The 18,033-nt window shown below is 37.1% G+C and overlaps 2 protein-coding genes across 4 annotated transcripts; one reads left to right on the top strand and one right to left on the bottom strand.

Moving 5' to 3' along the window:
• The first annotated feature begins 1,099 nt into the window (after positions 1–1,099).
• LOC110858609 (aminopeptidase N) lies at positions 1,100–14,410 on the top strand. 3 transcript variants are annotated; one of them, XM_035858784.1, is made up of 22 exons: positions 1,100–2,067; positions 8,495–8,855; positions 8,929–9,407; positions 9,815–9,857; positions 10,203–10,406; positions 10,478–10,509; positions 10,586–10,683; positions 10,767–10,885; positions 10,961–11,063; positions 11,150–11,203; positions 11,281–11,362; positions 11,418–11,542; positions 11,608–11,672; positions 11,751–12,067; positions 12,137–12,232; positions 12,313–12,388; positions 12,461–12,660; positions 12,723–12,827; positions 12,897–13,103; positions 13,163–13,244; positions 13,310–13,364; positions 13,695–14,410. In XM_035858784.1, the coding sequence occupies exons 2-22, from the start codon at positions 8,523–8,525 to the stop codon at positions 13,826–13,828; spliced, it is 3,009 nt and encodes a 1,002-aa protein (XP_035714677.1). In that variant the 5' UTR covers positions 1,100–2,067; positions 8,495–8,522; the 3' UTR covers positions 13,829–14,410. The 3 variants fall into 3 exon arrangements, with proteins under 3 accessions (XP_035714677.1, XP_021963123.1, XP_021963122.1); XM_022107431.2 differs by having other exon boundaries at positions 1,101–2,070; XM_022107430.2 differs by lacking the exon at positions 1,100–2,067 and adding an exon at positions 4,592–4,945.
• On the bottom strand, positions 14,285–17,800 carry LOC110858610 (bifunctional purine biosynthesis protein ATIC). The gene is made up of 13 exons (XM_022107432.2): positions 17,565–17,800; positions 17,335–17,484; positions 17,217–17,270; positions 17,061–17,131; positions 16,886–16,970; positions 16,527–16,653; positions 16,169–16,344; positions 15,990–16,099; positions 15,862–15,912; positions 15,632–15,783; positions 15,317–15,539; positions 14,806–15,237; positions 14,285–14,732 (listed from the first exon to the last, which is right to left on the bottom strand). The coding sequence occupies exons 1-13, from the start codon at positions 17,575–17,577 to the stop codon at positions 14,613–14,615; spliced, it is 1,764 nt and encodes a 587-aa protein (XP_021963124.1). The 5' UTR covers positions 17,578–17,800; the 3' UTR covers positions 14,285–14,612.
• Between the last annotated feature and the right edge of the window lie 233 nt (positions 17,801–18,033).

Genomic DNA, 18,033 nt, shown 5'->3' with positions numbered 1-18,033 from the left:
GTATCGATAACTTGTAATTACTTAATGATAGGGGGAGAGAAAGATGCCTCGTTCAGACAGTTTTATCTTGCCGCATATGACTCGAAGTAATGCGTGGTGTTTGACATTAATGCTGCTGGTTCAATTTCTTTTATGTTTCTTCTAAATGAATACTTCGACTGATTGGTAAAGGGTCGTAAGACTAACTACTACTTAATTTGATGGAAAAGTACAAAATAAAAAAAGTTGTCTACAAAGAAAGGTCACCAAGAATTAGCACAATTATTAGTAGGCCGGTCATTTGTCACAGTTTATTACTAATGAAAGAAGATAAAACGAAACGTGTTGGTAATCCGTCTGGTTTTACTCTTGAGAAATATGCAAATTATTATTTTAGGTAATAAGAAATTAATTAATAGACTCAGTTGGGCCATTAAGTAAAATTCCCATGAATTTGTTGGTAGATTAACAAACGGAAATTTGATACTGGTCAGTTCACTCCAACTTCGTTCCCTCGACGTATGATAAACTATATTATTACGAACTATGACCAGTAGCAGCAGTGGTTATATAGAATCCATCATAATAAATAAATGCCTACTCGCATTGTAATGCAATATGACTAAAAACAAACTATTTCCATAAAAATCTTCCCACAATCTAAATTAATTCAATTAAACTTTTGACTTTACGATCTGCATGTGAAACGCAATTCATTTTCTGTAAAATCTGTCTCAACTTTGCACACATTTACAGAAAACAGCACAACAATTTCATCATTATTGAACCACCGAATGCAATCAATTCTTCACGTCTGTCGGTCTATCTGCATATAAATATTCCCTGCTACAAGTCCCAACCAACTGGATGAGGATGGATAAATAAAGTGCATCATACGAAGGGCGACGACGACGATGAGATTGAGATGATGAGACGATAACACCTCTCCATTAAGCTTGGTAGATATGTGCATACCTACCGAGTATATGATCACTTTGTAATAATGCCCCTGATGAGATCAAGCCTCCGCTGCTGCAGATTTCATTTCATCCCATTTATAATTCTCTGCGAGTAAAAGTAATGTTGCTTTGCCTTGCCAGGAGTGAGTTTTAGTTAGCGAGGCTTCCTTCTTCTTCATCATTTCATCCCACAACAAAATTGCCAACAAGACCACGCAGACATTCACAATGACTTCGTATTCGGGCAGCCAGGTTCACATTTATTTGATTCTTATTAACAAACCCTAGCTCTTCTGCAGTTGCCCAACTGCTGCTGGAATTCAGCCGAGAGTATTGTTGGATTTGGACAAAATTTACATTTACAATATTATCTATCCGAGAGGGAGGGAGGAATTGCGTGCAGAAAATCAACATTGTGTGTGTGCCGTATATATAAATACGTACGTACCACCAGTACCACCACCGCCACTTATTAAGTTACTTTGTTTGACTGCAAATACAAATTGTGGGATAATCTCCGTGCAAATAATTTAATTCAATTACACGATCCGTTCGGGATGAGTATTGGTTTGGTTTGGATTTTAGATGAGAGTTTTCGCTGATTTGAGGATGAGTGAGTGCGAGCGAGTCGTGTTAGCTTTGTGCTCTTTCCTGCCTAATAATCTCTGCGAGTCGTCTCATAATTGTATCAAATTCCCTGAGAGAGATCCCATTTGGTTCCTAGCTTAGTGTCATTCTCAGTTTGAGACTCGTTGGTCGGTCCAAATTGTGGGGTGTTGTATGGGCAGTATTGATTGGTAGGAGTGGGTTTTAAGCTTATCATGTGAAATTGAACCAAGATATTTGAGCTGATTGTTGTGCGGAAAATATTTTCGAGGATTCCAGAGACAAACTACATTGTAATAATAGTTGCAGCCTTGTTGGGTTGGACGGATTATTGGTGCGTTTTGACCAGTTTGAGAGGCATACATAAATTGGGGTTGGGGTAAATTCCATCGTTCTTTTGTTATAAATATACATCAAAACCGTTATCAGAAACAGACAATAGTGCGTCATATTGTTAGTGAGTGCATGGAGTGAACAATATCTACTTGTGGGAATCATCAACTCCTGCCAGTTTCTGTAAAAGGTGGTAAGTTTGCAATTTTTAAGACCTTTTTAAAGACGATATGTATAAGAAATACACAGTGGGTAATTTGAGATTGTCTCAATTTCCTCTCACATATTTATTTCTCAGCAGAGTTTTATCTTTCTTGGTAATAATATTTCTTAAGAACTTTGAAAAACATGAAGCGATGTGGAAGCAGACTAATTTCAGATTGGAATAATGCAATGGTTTGATCTCTTCTGCATTCTAATGAGCCCAGAAACTGTTCAGTGAGATTAATTGCAATTACGTACGTACATATGTAGGATATAGATTGTTTTACTGGGAAAACGACTCTCTTCTTGGTCCAGTCACACTTAATACTTTTTCATAATTCTTGTAGATTATAACTTGCAGGATAAAGTGTGGGATTTGTAATCTCTGCATACAACACGAACGAACGCATAAAAAATCAGGTAGGATTGCAACGATGCAAACCAACAGGTTCAAAGGTATTTAGCTCGTACAGTAGTAGTAAGTAGCAAGCAAGAAGAAATGGTATAAATAATGAACGCATCCTGGAACCGGTTCAACCGTTCAAGAAGAGATCTCGTAAACTGGACGAACAGAAAGTTAAACGCGTAAAGATGAATTGAGTACGGAAGAAAATTGGAAATGTCAGTTGGGTTACTTGCTATACACGGCTGCGGATCAATTATTAACAAGAGTGCAATTTGTAGTAAGTACAGAGTTGTAATTACAATCACAGATTTTACATGCTGCTTTCGTTGTAATGATAAAAATATCGGAAATTTTATTTTTTAATTTCGTTTTTAACAAACTATAGAAGAATTTAGTGATAAATTCTGTATATCTAAGCTTGTTCTTCTCTTTGTCCAATTAATTGTCACATCGTAATGTAAGTGTCACAACCTTATAAAGTAATCACAGTTAACGACACTTTAAAAAAACTAACTCAACACAACTTTAATTAAACGTCTTCATTTAATTTTCTCTCTGAATGCCCGACCTGTTCAATAATAATATTCGTATATGTACACATCCCGTTTCGTTGATCTGGTACTAACTGCTCAAAATTAAATCAAATTCATTGCGATGCAAGAGATGCGAGAAAAAAACGAGCATTGAATAATGTGTATAGAAGTGGCACAAATCACTTAATATCCATGTGCTATGCACTTTAAGTAAGTTGGCCCTTTTCTTCTGCTCAAGAAGAAGACAATTTTTTTTATACATGTCATCTTTCCAAGTTTATTTATAAACAGACAAGCCACCAAATCAAAACTGGGAATTTAATATGGCTGCATGCATCTCATTGCAGCAAGCTAACACGCGACACTTGACATTTAACGAGATAAATCCAGTCAGATCGTTACAAGAACTTGCGACTGGTTTTAATTTTATACTGCGACATGACGTAGAAAGTTTTAAAAATTGTAATGGCATTATATTTATTGCATAACTTTTGATACGAGGACGGAAAGTTTGAAATTGCCGAGTGGTGCAAGACATTCGCAAGTAACGTAGGCGAGGTCTTGTCGTCATCCTCGTTCTCGGTTCAATGCAATTAATATTTCTCGGACTTGGTTTTCCAACTAGATTAGATTAGATTGATTCCCAAAGTTTAATATTAGTTCTTTGGTGGTTGGTTGCATGCATGCATAATGTCTCCAAAAACCGCATGCACTCAAGGCGTGAAGTAAGTATATCAAAATGTCAGTCTATTTCTGCCAGGTCATTTAACCTCCTTCGTCGTCGAGTCCTCGATCGTACTGCCTTTCTTTCCTCACGCTGGCGACAAATGGTCCTCGGCAAGAGTTTTAGAAGTAATTGATCAAAATTTTAAAGTGGCAGACTTGGCAGAGATTTCGCATGCAATCGGGAGTTAAATCCGGACCGAACTCGGAAATGTAATCGTCTCAAGGAATACGTACGTACATAGATAATTGCGTTGCATTTGGGTGCAATTATATGTACACGTACTTATATGAAACCAATGTTAAATGTGAAAGTATGAGTAATTAGTCCAAGAATAGAATATCAAATTATACACAAAAAATTACGATAATTCGGAAGTGGGAACGAATTCCAGACGAGTTTAATAGGTTTAAGAGGATGTGATTCACACAGATTTTACTGGTCTCACATGTTGACAAACATTACAGTTTTTGTAAAAAAAATAACATGATTCATTGACTTTTGTACAATCTGACACGTTTTTTTTTTGATAAATATGACTTTGTGCATGTATGTAATGTAATCTATGCATTTTTTTAAAAATCAATCTCAGTCAACATATTTATTTAGTATTTGTCCGTATTGAGCACATTTATTTTCATCTATTTTTCCATAAAAATAAATGCACATGAAATTTTCAGTATTGTTGTTGACTCGGTTTTACGAATTTTATTTGACTTCACAGATAAATTGCTATCAATAGTCGACATGCACGATACGTAATACAAACATTCACCTGTCCCATTATGCTTTTCCTCAGAATACAATCCTGCATAAGCGCGTCCCATCAACTCAGTTTTATTCACGTCAACCACTGATTGAATTGTAAGGATGCAATTGATTAAAATTCAGCCATATTTTGTCGATCAAGTTAAACCCACCACAAAACGCGTAGTTGTTTTATTGCATAAAGGGAACGTTACTTAACAAATTATTTCAATCGAATCAGAATTGTGCTAGAAATAAATTCTGTGTATGCAGAAAAATAAAATAATGGAGAGATCTGTTAAAAAATTCAGTTGATTTTGGTGTCTTGAAAGTGACGGTGTTTACAAGTTCTGGTGATTTACTTGGCATATTTTTTTGGAAATTTTTATATGATGCCTTTGATTCAACTTACTTCCGTAAAAGGCTCGTATGGAACCATTTCTGATGGTGAGAGGTACTACCCAAGATAAGTTAAAAGTGAAATTTACCTTTTTCAGAATGCATAGATTTTGATCTTTCTTGTGTAGTTTCAAATATTAAGTATGTAAAAAAATGTCGCATTAAACTTACAAATGAGACTGTACTTTCTGAAATTCATGCATTGATTATTTCCAATCTAACACAATTTCTCCAGATTTCTACATAAATATTTCAATGCATGGAAGAGGGTCATCATCATTTTATACGTGCATTAGAGGTGAGCTGGATATCCATTTTTTTGGATAATGCATGGCCCGATCCAATCCAACTGGATTTGGATAGATTGGATCTGCAATTTTTTGGGCCAAATGGATTTGGATGGATTGGATCTGAAATTTTTTGGGCCAAATGGATTTGGATGGATTGGATCTGAAAATTTTTGGGTGAATTGGATTTGGATGGATTGGATCTCAAAGTTTTTGGGTGAAATGGATTTGGATGAATAGGATCTGGGTGGATTGGATTTGGTCGAATTGGATAAATTTCGTCACCATAAAGAATATCAGGAAGCGTTCTTTTTAGCACTCTGATCTCATCCTAACAGTAACTGGGCCATACTTTTGTTGCATGGACACATATACAGTCCAATCAGATTTACCCCGGACACTAACCATGAGTTTATATATATAATTCTTTGGATAATCCATGCCCTGATCCGATCCAACTGGATTTGGATGAATTGGATCTGATATTTTTTGGGCCAAATGGATTTGGATGGATTGGATCTGAAATTTTTTGGGTCAAATGGATTTGGATGGATTGGATCTGAAATTTTTTGGGCCAAATGGATTTGGATGGATTGGATCTGAAATTTTTTGGGTCAAATGGATTTGGATGGATTGGATCTGAATTTTTTTGGGCCAAATGGATTTGGATGGATTGGATCCGAAATTTTTTGGGTGAAATGGATTTGGACGGATTGGATCTCAAAAAATGACGATCCAGCTCACCTCTAACGTGCATTATCATGATTGAATTGAAATGAGAATACCGCATCCAGCTGTCGCATTATTCTCTAGAATTCATAAATACAATGTAGCAAACTAAACGTACCTGTCACTTTGTTTGACGATTCGATATTATTTATACGGATTATGGTAATGCAGATGCATAACGGAATACAAAGCAAATAACTGTAACCAATTGTGGCAAAAGTGCACCGTGTTTTGAGGCAAACCTACCTGAAGTTTATTCATTGCTCCAGTTCAATTTCCAGTTATTATATTTCTATGTATCAGATTATGGTATATATTATAGTTGTGTTCCGGTTGTACAAATAACGAAAGTTGGCTGTGTTTCGACATTTTAATGTTTGGTCGTTGAAGTACAAATGCATGGGTTTTAGTTTTAAAAAATAACTTCTTAGAATGGTGTGTATAAAGCAAAACATACCTAAAATCAGCTTATACTTATTGTACTTGTTTGAATTTTTGCAATTTTTGCAATTTTCACTATAATTCTCCATTTCTCACTTTAAATCTGACAATGGAGGTCTCCCAGCGTATGCCATAGATTTTGATCAACCTAGTGACAACCGATCATAAATTTAATTAATGTGAAATTTGCAAAAGACAAGATCCGACAAACCTGAGCATTGGGAGATCGTGTTTTATTTGTCAATTTCATACTAATTAAATTTGTGATGGATTGACTGATTGTTTGGTCAAAATCGTAGACCATACGCTGGGTGACCTCCATTATGAGTATCCTCCAAATAAAGTTGCAGTACTTAATATTATCAACAATCAAAACATTCAGTAAAATAAACCTTGCGAAACATAATACGAATCGCATAAAAAAACGATTGAAATCTCTGCTCGTACAGCGTCTTGGGTATCTAATGAAATGGATGTCATAATAAATAATTAATTACTTTCATCTTCATCTTCACCTGCTGCTGTGCTGTGCTATTATCCTGTTACAACTACTTTCATAATATTGCAAGACTTGAGACCACGTACTTATTTTTATTATTTTCTCAAGTACAGCTCCTTCATCACCCAGTATGAAAACTTTGCAAAGTACGCATTTCAATACATACAGCTCTGAAGACTCGCTTTCATAAGTATGAAGATGTTTCTCGATGATGACTGATTGCGATTACGAGGATAAAGTGACATGAAACGAAATGAAAATTGCATTAGCCACGCTGCTTTAAACGTATGTATCGATACGACACGGGCTTAATATCTGCAGCATCAGAAAATTAATGGAATTTATTTGTACATAAATCTCGTGTACACATAATTTCACGCAGAACTAATGATGATGAGTATGAGTAGTTAAGTAGTTGAGTGGTGCCATTGATTCTTTGGCCCATTGTCGATTATTCTGCATCTGATTGACGGAGGGATAAAAATATTTGCATGATGATGATACCTCCGGCTAAATATGGATTTTTGATGAATTGGTTGAGTCAGTGAGATGCAAAAAAGTTGTGCAATGTGAGATTTGCAGAGATTTCGGTAACACATATGCCGAGGAAAGAAGAAAAAATATGTATGATGATATGAGACAGAATCCGATTTTCTTGTTCCCGACTTTTATAATAATGAGGTAAAAGAAATGGCAACGTGTGGGAGTACGTTACGTATTTATTTACGTAATCTGGTTGAACTTTACAGCTCATGAAAACGACGACTGAGATCATTATTGAGATGACATGTTGAGAGAAAAACAAGTCGTAAAATAAACCTTGGATCTCGACATGTACATAAAACGTCGTACTGCAACCACTCATAAATCTTTTTAATTGACTGACATGTTCCCAACAAAATCTTTAAACTTTCTCCAGATTTTTAAAAAATGCCGTGTTTACGAGCAACAAATCTATTAACTCCGCCCATGGTTTGGTTAGACTTAATTAGCCGGATAGTTATACATAAATTGTATTTTATAAGTACTTTGTATTTTATAAGTACTTTATTTAGGTTTTTTTTTGCCATCTACGATTTTTTTATTAACATAAACATTGAAAACTATGAAAAAAAAAAAACTTTATTTAGGTAGGCGTAGACCATGGTAGTAAATTGGATGTGAACTTTATGCAATCAGAAATGCAAATACGTCTACGAATTTTTATCTAAAAGTTACGTTCTAAAAGATATCACATTTTTATTTAAAAAACCAATTGTAGTGAACTCTGAACTATTGCTAAATTACTCTTGTCCACAATTTCCAATTAAGCTGCTCCAATTTATAGTTATGGTTCCTTATCAAGGATAAAAAAAACGTTGTCGAAATACAAATTATCATTTTTCCACCCACTGCAAAAGTCTCTTCCAACTCTAGTCTAATTTTCAAACTTTATTGGGGAATAAAATATTTTGTTTCAGACGAAATTACTAATTTGTAATAGTTTTTGATATTTTGTAACAAGATGATTGAAGTAAAAATGGATCCAAATGCGAATATTGATGTAATTGAATCTGTTCCAATTCTAGAGTAAATGATAATGTGATAAATTATTCACAATCAAAATATTATTTAATGACAAGTTAATTATTGTCAAAATCTCTTTCAGATCGGGCTCGATATCCTCCAACCTCGGCATGGCCCAGTCTCGCGAACAACTCACAATGGACAACACGAAGGACAACAATTCCATGTTTAAACGTCCCCGAGGATGCTACCTTTCTCAGGCGAAAGCATTCGGACTCGTTCTTCTCGCCGTGGGGGCAGTCGTCGCCGCCGTTCTGCTCACCTATCACTGGACAACGTGTGAAGATGGTGGCCCACTTTCTCAGAAAAGTGGGGGTGGCAAGGGTCTCGCTAAAGCGGACAAGTTGTACGTTCGACTCCCCACAAATGTGAAGCCACTCTATTATAAAGTTGACTTGATACCGTACGTGGAGGAAGCCAAGAACTTCACAATTGACGGAAAGGTATCCAGCATTTCACAAAATAGTACAATTTCTTAATGAAAATTTCTTAAAATAAGCCCTCCCAATTTCCCAGGTGTGGATTGACATTGAATGTCTCCAGGCCACCCACAAGGTCACCATTCACATCAAAAACATCACCGTGGTTGAAGAAAGTGTCAAGATTTATGAGGTCGACGAGGCAGAATTGTCTCCCTCTGTTACCGAAGCAGTAGAATCCGTTTCACCTAAAAAACATGAGTACGACGTTCCCCGAGAGTTTTACAACATGACGTTACCAAAGTCCCTCGAAGCTGGGAAGGTTTACCGAATTTATATCCAGTTCAGGGCCCTCCTTGCTGACAGTTTGGGGGGATTTTACCGATCCTCGTACAAAGACATGGCCGCAAATGTGACGAGATATTTGGGCACGACGCAATTTCAAGCGACGGATGCTAGAAAAGCGTTTCCCTGCTTTGATGAGCCACAGTTAAAGGCACGATTTGAAATAAGTTTGGCAAGAAGGGTTAACATGAGCTCCATTTCGAATATGAATCTCAACCGGACTGAACCAGTGTAAGTTTAATTATGTAGTTGCATAAAACAGGAGAAAGTATTCTCTGACACCTACACAAAATCAGACGACACAAAGATTATAAAGATCTCTTTGTTCAAATTCGCATTCACTCCGTTATGAATGAATGGAGGGATGAATGAGGAGAGCGAGATTGCGTAGAGATTGGGTATGAAATGAGAATGAAATGAAGTGTCATCTTGTCAGACGACACTGATTTCATTGCGCGTTGTCAACTGCTCAATCAAATTGCACAACTTTCACTTCAAATCCAAACCCCGATTTTAATTTAGATGCGGCGTGTATCTGATCTGATTTGTTGATATTGCTTTAATCACAAGCTATGATTTGCGCATCGTCTGCAGTAGTGTGATGATTTTGAAAGTACATAAATTTGCAATATTGTCAGGGAAGGGATGGAAGGCTGGCTCTGGGATCATTACAACATTTCGGTACGAAAGTCTCATTATTTTGCATCCAATTAAGCGATGCAATGATGTGAAGTGCAACACTCGGATTTTGTTGAAATTTTGGAATTATGTGGTTCAAGTCGATACAAGCAACGTTTCTTGAATGGTAAAAATATTTTAGGTCAAAGTTGAAAAATGGACGATTTTTCTTAGTGGAAGAGCATGAAAGCGGAGTTTGCTTTCTCTGCTTTGAAAAATTCTCTTATTTTTTCAACTTAAACCTCAAATATTTTGCCAATCTCTCAATAAAATCAGAGTATTGCATTTTACACCGTCGCATTGTAGGTATTACATAGATATTTTCATGTCAACGCTATTTTCACGCAGGTTCCAATGTCCACCTATTTGGTCGCATTTGTTGTCTCTGATTTTGAAAATCGAGTAGCAAACCGATCCTTAAGCAAACCCGAATTCCGTGTCTGGGCTCGAAAGGAGGCCATCGAGCAGGCAGAATATGCGAGAGACATTGGTCCCAGAATTCTGACCTTTTACGAAACATATTTCGACATAGAGTTTCCTCTGCCAAAACAGGTAAGCAATAATCACTAAAGACCTATTTTTATTATTACGACTTTTCTAATGCGTATGATAATTGTTTTCAGGATATGATTGCATTACCAGATTTCGGGGCAGGGTGAGAACTTACACATCTACTGAATGTTAAGAATACGCAGTATAAATATGTATTGGTGTCATTTTAATGACTTTAGGGCGATGGAAAACTGGGGTCTTATCACGTACAGGGAGACAGCAATGCTCTACGATCCCAAAGTATCTTCAGACCTTAGCAAACTCCGCGTCGCAACAGGTATGCAAATAGGAACCATTATAAAATGCGAATGTGTGCGAACTTTACACTGATAATGAACCAAAACTTCACGCACTTTACAGTGATCGCCCACGAATTGGCGCACATGTGGTACGGAAATCTGGTGACGATGGCTTGGTGGAGTGACCTGTGGTTGAACGAGGGCTTTGCCAGTTATGTCGAGTACATTGGAGTGAATCATGTATGAAAAACTAATTGGAATTAATTACACAAACAAATTTAATTATTTATTTTTGTTAAAAATTTGTTAATTTAGGTTCATCCAGATTGGAAAATTTTGGAACAGTTTGTCGCCGACGAGATGCAGTATGTATTTTCACTGGATGCATTGGACTCATCCCACCCAATATATATTCCAGGTATTTTTTTAAAATAACCACCCCCACTCAACCAATGACGTAGTACATGGAAAAAATGCTCATTCATTCCTATGAACCGTTTTCAGTGGGACATCCGGAAGAAATCTCAGAAATATTTGACGGAATTTCATATGCAAAGGGTAAAATTAGCCAAACAGTTAGTCCATAAATATTTGTATAAATGTCCATTATTTAATTGTTCGGGCCATCATTATAGGTGCGTCAATCATTCGAATGATGAACCATTTCCTCACAGAAGACACGTTTAGAACAGGATTGGCAAGCTATCTCAAGAAATGGTAAAACAGTAGTATTTTTGATGTTGCAATGACTAATTATTGCACTTTTTTTTAGGAAATTTAACAACACGGTTCAAGACGACCTATGGGAATCTCTGACAGAAGCTGCTCATCACCAAACAAGTTTAGATCCAGCCATTACTGTGAAAGAGATCATGGACACGTGGACGTTACAAAAGGGTTAGCATTCATTGTTCACTTTAAATGACAAGCAATGCTGATTAAGATTTGCTAATTGTGACCAGGTTTCCCTGTCGTCCATGTTGAACGGAATTATGACGCGAATGAGCCAACCGCAACTTTCACTCAGGTTCATTTTCAAAATTCTTAGCAATACTAATAACCAATTTGCACACTAATTAATCAATTTGCATTCAAATTCTTGCAGACAAAATTTCAACTGATTAAAAACGAAACCTTAACGCAAGGCGAGTATTCTACTTACAAATGGTGGATCCCTATCTCCTACGCATCCATAAATTTTAACGCCAATTTCAACCGCACGAAGCCATCTTTCTGGATCAAGGCATCCGACAAAGCTGTGACCAAACCGATAGACACGAATAAACAGGACTGGATAATTGTGAACGTGCAAGAGACAGGGTTTTACAGGGTCAACTACGATCTTAAAAATTGGGGCCTGCTTATCAACCAGTTGAGGTCGAATGCTTCAGTGATTCATCCAATCAACAGGGGACAACTCATGTAACAATTAATTATAAAAGTAGTTGATTTGTTCAATGGTTTACTAATTAAATATTAACTGAAATTTAGGGATGATGCCTTGAATTTGGCGAGAGCCTCCCTACTCCCGTACGACTTGGCGTTCAATGTGACTCAATACTTGAAGAATGAAGAGGAATATTTGCCGTGAGGGGATAAACTTTGAAATTAAACCATATCCAAATAATTGGTGATAAATAATTAACATCATCATCAAAAATATGCAGGTGGGAATCTTTCTTTAACGCGTTCCACTTCATTTCTACAATGATGAGCAAATCTTCTTCCTACGGAACCTTCAAAGTGGGTCTAAAAATATAACAATTTACTAAATATGTAGATAATTTCAACACAATTTCGAAAAATATTTTTCAGAAATATATGCGAGATTTGGTGCACAAAGAGTACACTCGTCTCGGTTATGAGCAAAACGAATCTGATTCACTTCTCCAGCGTCTTCACCGAACGAACGTGGTCAGTTGGGCGTGCAAGGTTGATCACAAAGGATGCTTGGAATCCACCACGACACTTTTTAGCGAGTGGATGAATTCCTCTTCGCCAAATACGGAAAATCCGTAATAATAAAATACCATAAATGAAAATGTTAAGTTTATTTTCAATTTCTTTCGAATTTCAGAATTCCTACAAATCTAAAGAAGGTGACCTACTGCACCGCAATTAAGATGGGTGGCGAGAAGGAGTGGAACTTTTTGTGGCAGAGATATCTGGATGGAAATGTTGGGTAAGGTCGTATTAAATTCAGATTCGAAACAAAATAATTGTTCATTAAATATGTTCTGTAAATGGACAGTTCGGAGAAATCGACAATCTTGACTTCTTTGTCGTGTTCGAGAGAGACATGGATTTTGAACCGATACTTGACGTGGTCCATTACTGAAAATTCTGGAATTAGGAAGCAAGATACTTCAATCGTGCTTCGATCTATGGCCGCTACCTCGGTTGGCAACTACTTGACGTTCAACTTTGTCCGAGACAAATGGGCTAAACTCAAGGAATTGTGAGTTCTACTTATCGAAATTTAAATAATGTGTCGAAATAATCATGTCCTTCTTGCAGTCTGGGGGATGGCCTATCTTCGCTCGGTCCCATTGTAAAGTCTATTGCTGCAAGACTCAATACGCGTTTCGAGCTTAATGAGGTTTGTTCTTGTTACTAGTTTCCAAATCGAAAGACTTAATAATAAGATCATATTTTTCATTTTAGATGCAACAACTTCGAGACCGGTATCAGGGTGAGTTGGGAGCTGCTACGAGAGCAGGTATGACTGGAATAAATATATTTTAGTTCAAGAGTCGAGAATATGTATGCTATAAAGTGTCCACACAATGAAAGTGTCAAGGGTCCCCCTATTTTTTCAACCGCTTAAAAATTAATTTTGGATATGTAAAGAGCATAAAAATTGGCAAATTTGATAACCTTTCCAAAACTGAAAACAGAATTTGATTATCTCTTTTCGTTAAAAAATGACAGCACAAAATTTAGAGGAAGTGGAAAAATTAGTTTTACATAATTCTGGGCAAAAAAATCCATACTACTGTTTCCGCAGTACTAATTAGCACGTATGAATGTTTGTCTTTACTCTTTACAGTTGACCAAGGAATTGAGACGGCCACGATACAGATTCAGTGGATGGAGGAAAACTACCCCACGATAGCGTCCTGGTTGGAGAAAGCCATCCAAGTCGGAGGAGAAAGTACGACAACGGGAAATTCTGAATTATAAAGTGGAAGAATTTGTCATAATATTACCCGTATTTTTTCGAATGGGCGATGACACGGACTGTGCAAATTTGTTTTTATATGAAAATGAGGTATTGAAATTGAAAAAAATTCGTCCAATCTGTACACAGTATACTAAAGTATTTAATACATATGTACATAGTTGCACTTATTTTTACCCACCTAGATTTCCCTTCCACCCTGATTTATAGTAATTCTGAATCCGATTGGTACAATTTGCTAATAGCAATTAATCCGAAATTAGCGTAGTCTTCAAGCTTAATACTTAGGTGCCATATTTATTGTTAAACAACTTAAATCTAATGTAGCTAATTGTTACAATATTAAATCATACATATAAATGTACATAAACTCTATGATAAAGGAATGCGAAGAGAATGCTATTGTTGGGTTTATGCTTTATAGTGTCGAAGGCAAAAGAATGTACACGAGGACAGTATTATTGTGTGCAGATGAATTTAAAATAGTTTTATTATGATTTTCTGCATGTGATTACTGACATGAAAGTAAAATTGTAAATGATAAAGATTTCGAATGTTGTCGAGAATACAGATTTTCTTATGAACGCTTTAGTTTTGGACAATTAATCTTCTAGTGTACAAAAAAATGAGTTCATTTTTCATAATAATTTTTTTCCAATAAAATGTCAACCATTTTTGGAAGCCCTTACATATTTACTTCCGACAAAAATATGAATAAATTAGAATTATGCCAATACTACGGAAAGAAAATAGAACAATAGGTTCAAATTTGGAATTATTTTTGAATCAATGGTGGAAAAGTCGGAGGTTGGTGTGGGCCAGAGCAATATTGTGCTCGTCACAAGCGTCGACGACAACTTGATCATTATTTGATCCAGAGGGACCAGCGATGTATTCCACGCCACTCTGCATAATAATTTATTTATGAGAATTTAGTTTCTGAACGATATTGCAATCAAGAACAGCACTTTTTTTTTACCTGGAATGCTCTGTCAACATTGTCTCTGAATGGGAAGAACGCGTCGGAGCTGAGAGACACGCCCTTCAATTGCTTGACCCAGTCCTCCCTCTCCTTCTCGCTGAAGAAAGTGGGAGCATTTTCATAGTTGGCTGCCCAGGTGGACGTTTCCATGTCTTTTCCCACCGTTCCACCCACATAGTTGTCAATGCAGTTAGCAATCTCGGCACGTTTTACACCCTTCTTGAACGCCATGGTCAAGACTCGTGGGTGATGTCGCAGCCACCACAAATTCGCCTTGTCTCCAGCTAATCGCGTACAATGAATGCGGGATTGTTGTCCGGCTCCAATTCCAATAATTTGGCCATTCTTGGCATAACAGACCGAGTTGGATTGCGTGTACTTGAGCGAAATTGTGGCCACGATGAGGTCTCGAATGGCGTCCTCACTGAGCTGTGGTAAATAAAATTTGGGCATGATATACATACAAAATTTAGCTTAAACTATTTGACAGGATTTAATTAGTGTTTACATTCTTTCGGTTCGAGACCAGGTTGGCAAAGACAGATTTATCAATCACGGCATCATTGCGCTTCTGTTCCATCGACATCCCGAACAATGTCTTGGTCTCTAAATCTCTTGGGACGTAGTTTGGATCAATCTGCAAAATACAGTAGCCACCACCTTTCTTTTTCTTCAAAATCTCCAAAGCTTCAGGCAAATAACCAGGTGCTATAATTCCATCTGAAACCTCACTAAATTGGGGGGAAAATTATTATTAGTCAATCTTTTATTTGATAAAATTATCAGTTCATTAGTTCGACAAATAAGTTATTGCACCGCATACCGCGAAATGATCTTGGCAGTTTGAGCATCGCAAGGATCGCTGATTGCGACAAAGTCTCCAAATGATGACATTCTATCTGCTCCACGAGCTCGGGCGTAGGCAGTGGCGAGTGGGCTAAGCGTCCCAAGATCTTCAACCATGCACACTTTTTTCTAAGGTCGAGGCATGAAAACAATTTCAGTCAGATATTGATTCATTCTTTTATGTAAAAGGAATTTGAGAGTACTTACCTCATCATCAGACAATGGCACCCCAACTGCCGCACCTGCAGGGCTAACATGCTAGAATATTCAAATAGTTATTTTATACGTAAATTAAGCAGAATTCAAATTCAACATGACTTCAGAAGACAACTTACTTTAAAGGAGGTGGCGGCTGGGAGGCCCAAAGATGTCTTGAGCTCCTTGACCAATTGCCACCCGTTGAGGGCGTCGCACAGATTGATAAACCCAGGAGAACCATTTACGACTAGGGATAATTTTAACATTGCATTGAATTATACATAACTACCTACTGCGAAAATATTGGTATACATACCTTTGAGAGGAAGTTGGTCCAACGTGGTGTAAATTTGGGCCGGCTTTTGATGAGGGTTCATCCCATAGCGAAGCGTTAGTTGAGAAACGCCTCCAGAATACTGCTTCCGGAAGTAGTCCGATATGGCGGTGTCATATTCAGCGGTGTGGGTAAATGCTTTCAGAGCAAGCCGTTGCCTGTGCAATAAGAAAGAAAACTTGGATTACGATTACATATTTATCAGAGAGAAATATGCATATTTCGTATTGGTTCTAGTTGGGTGTCAGACCTCACGTAAATAGATAAGCGGCTTACGATCAAAGTTATAAGTCATGTGTAAGAAAATAATAAATAACAAGATTGAGTAATACTATTTAACCTGGTAGCATCCGTCGTGTTGGATCCAGACTCGAGTTCTTGCGCAACTTGAGCGTAGTCATTGGGGTCACAAAGAACCGTAACGCGAGCGTGATTCTTGGCCGCTGCTCGTAACAATGTCACACCACCTGAACGACAAGCAGGAAAATCAAGGTACGAATTAGTTTCATTTTCAGATGATAAATAAAAATGGTACTACACCGTCTCGTGACCAATATAATAGATTGAGTAGATCGAATAATATGACTTAAAAAGCGTCCTTATCACTAAGACACTGATCTCATGCACTTACACACTCACATGACTGAATTTCTTATCTCAATCTGTCAACTGAACTCATAATAATTCTTATCTGCTCACCGATATCAATGTTTTCCACTGCTTCTGGGATGGACACACCCTCCGTGGACACAGTTTTGACGAATGGGTATAAGTTGCACACAACCTAAATTGGCATTTAATTACATGTATGTAGTTGAATATCTTTTAGGCCGAAAGAACAAGATCATTAGGGACACATTATTATGCTTCGTACCACTTTCATCATGTTGTATCCTTGCTTGGCCATGTCTTGCTGGTCACTTTCCAACTCTCGGGCAAGGATTCCTGTAAACATGTGCATAATGATGATTTAATTATGCACGCATTTAAATTTTAAAATGCCGGCTTGCAAGAAAATTGCATTATTTACCTGCATGTACTGCAGGATGCAACGTCTTCACACGACCTCCCAACATTTCCGGAGCTGTAAATAATCAAGAATAAGAAGCAAGAAAAATAATGTCTAAAACACCAGTTCCCACACTAACCGCCAGTAATGTCGGAAACATCTTTGACTGGAAGTCCAGCATCTCGCAGCGATTTGGCCGTCCCCCCTGACGCCACCAGACTCAGACCCACTTTACTCAGGCGTTGAGCAAGTTCAATCAGCCCCGATTTATCAGACACGCTTAAAAGTGCTGAGCAAAAAGAACAATATCAAATTAACAAGATGTGGCTATTTACTTATTTATTATGAATTGAAATGCATACTGCTCACCATAAGAAGTCATGTTGAATTAATTTTCAGAAAATTATTTCCTGCTAGTGTGGACTGTATTCTTCTTCAACGATGTGAACTTGTGTAACGCACGAAGACTGACAAACAACTAATTGTAAGACCAGTCTTTCAACCCTTGGCTAAAGTTCTTAACTCCAGAGAGAGTCAAATATCTATACACGAGTCACTTTACATTTGCTGCATGTCATTTTAACATGACCAGATTCTTGTGACAAATCCAGCTCCAACTTGTGCATGTAAGAATGAAGTTCATACATACATTGCATTCGTTAAAACCGGCTTAAAGTTTTATTATGGTAAACCTTTAACTGCTTAAAGTTTTCTGTTGCTTGGCTGGTATTATTTATGAACCCAGTTTTTGCTGTTGGCCTTCACTCTTGCATAAATAAAAGTAGTGATTTGATTGTGGAGGTTGTTATTCTTCTGCATAGATCGCCATTCATATCGT

This window comes from Folsomia candida, unplaced genomic scaffold (genome assembly GCF_002217175.1).
Source record: "Folsomia candida strain VU population unplaced genomic scaffold, ASM221717v1 Fcan01_Sc021, whole genome shotgun sequence".
In the NCBI taxonomy this organism is placed as follows: domain Eukaryota; kingdom Metazoa; phylum Arthropoda; class Collembola; order Entomobryomorpha; family Isotomidae; genus Folsomia; species Folsomia candida.
The sequence above is the reverse complement of the archived record's forward strand: the minus strand, read 5'-3'. Positions and strand labels throughout refer to the sequence as shown.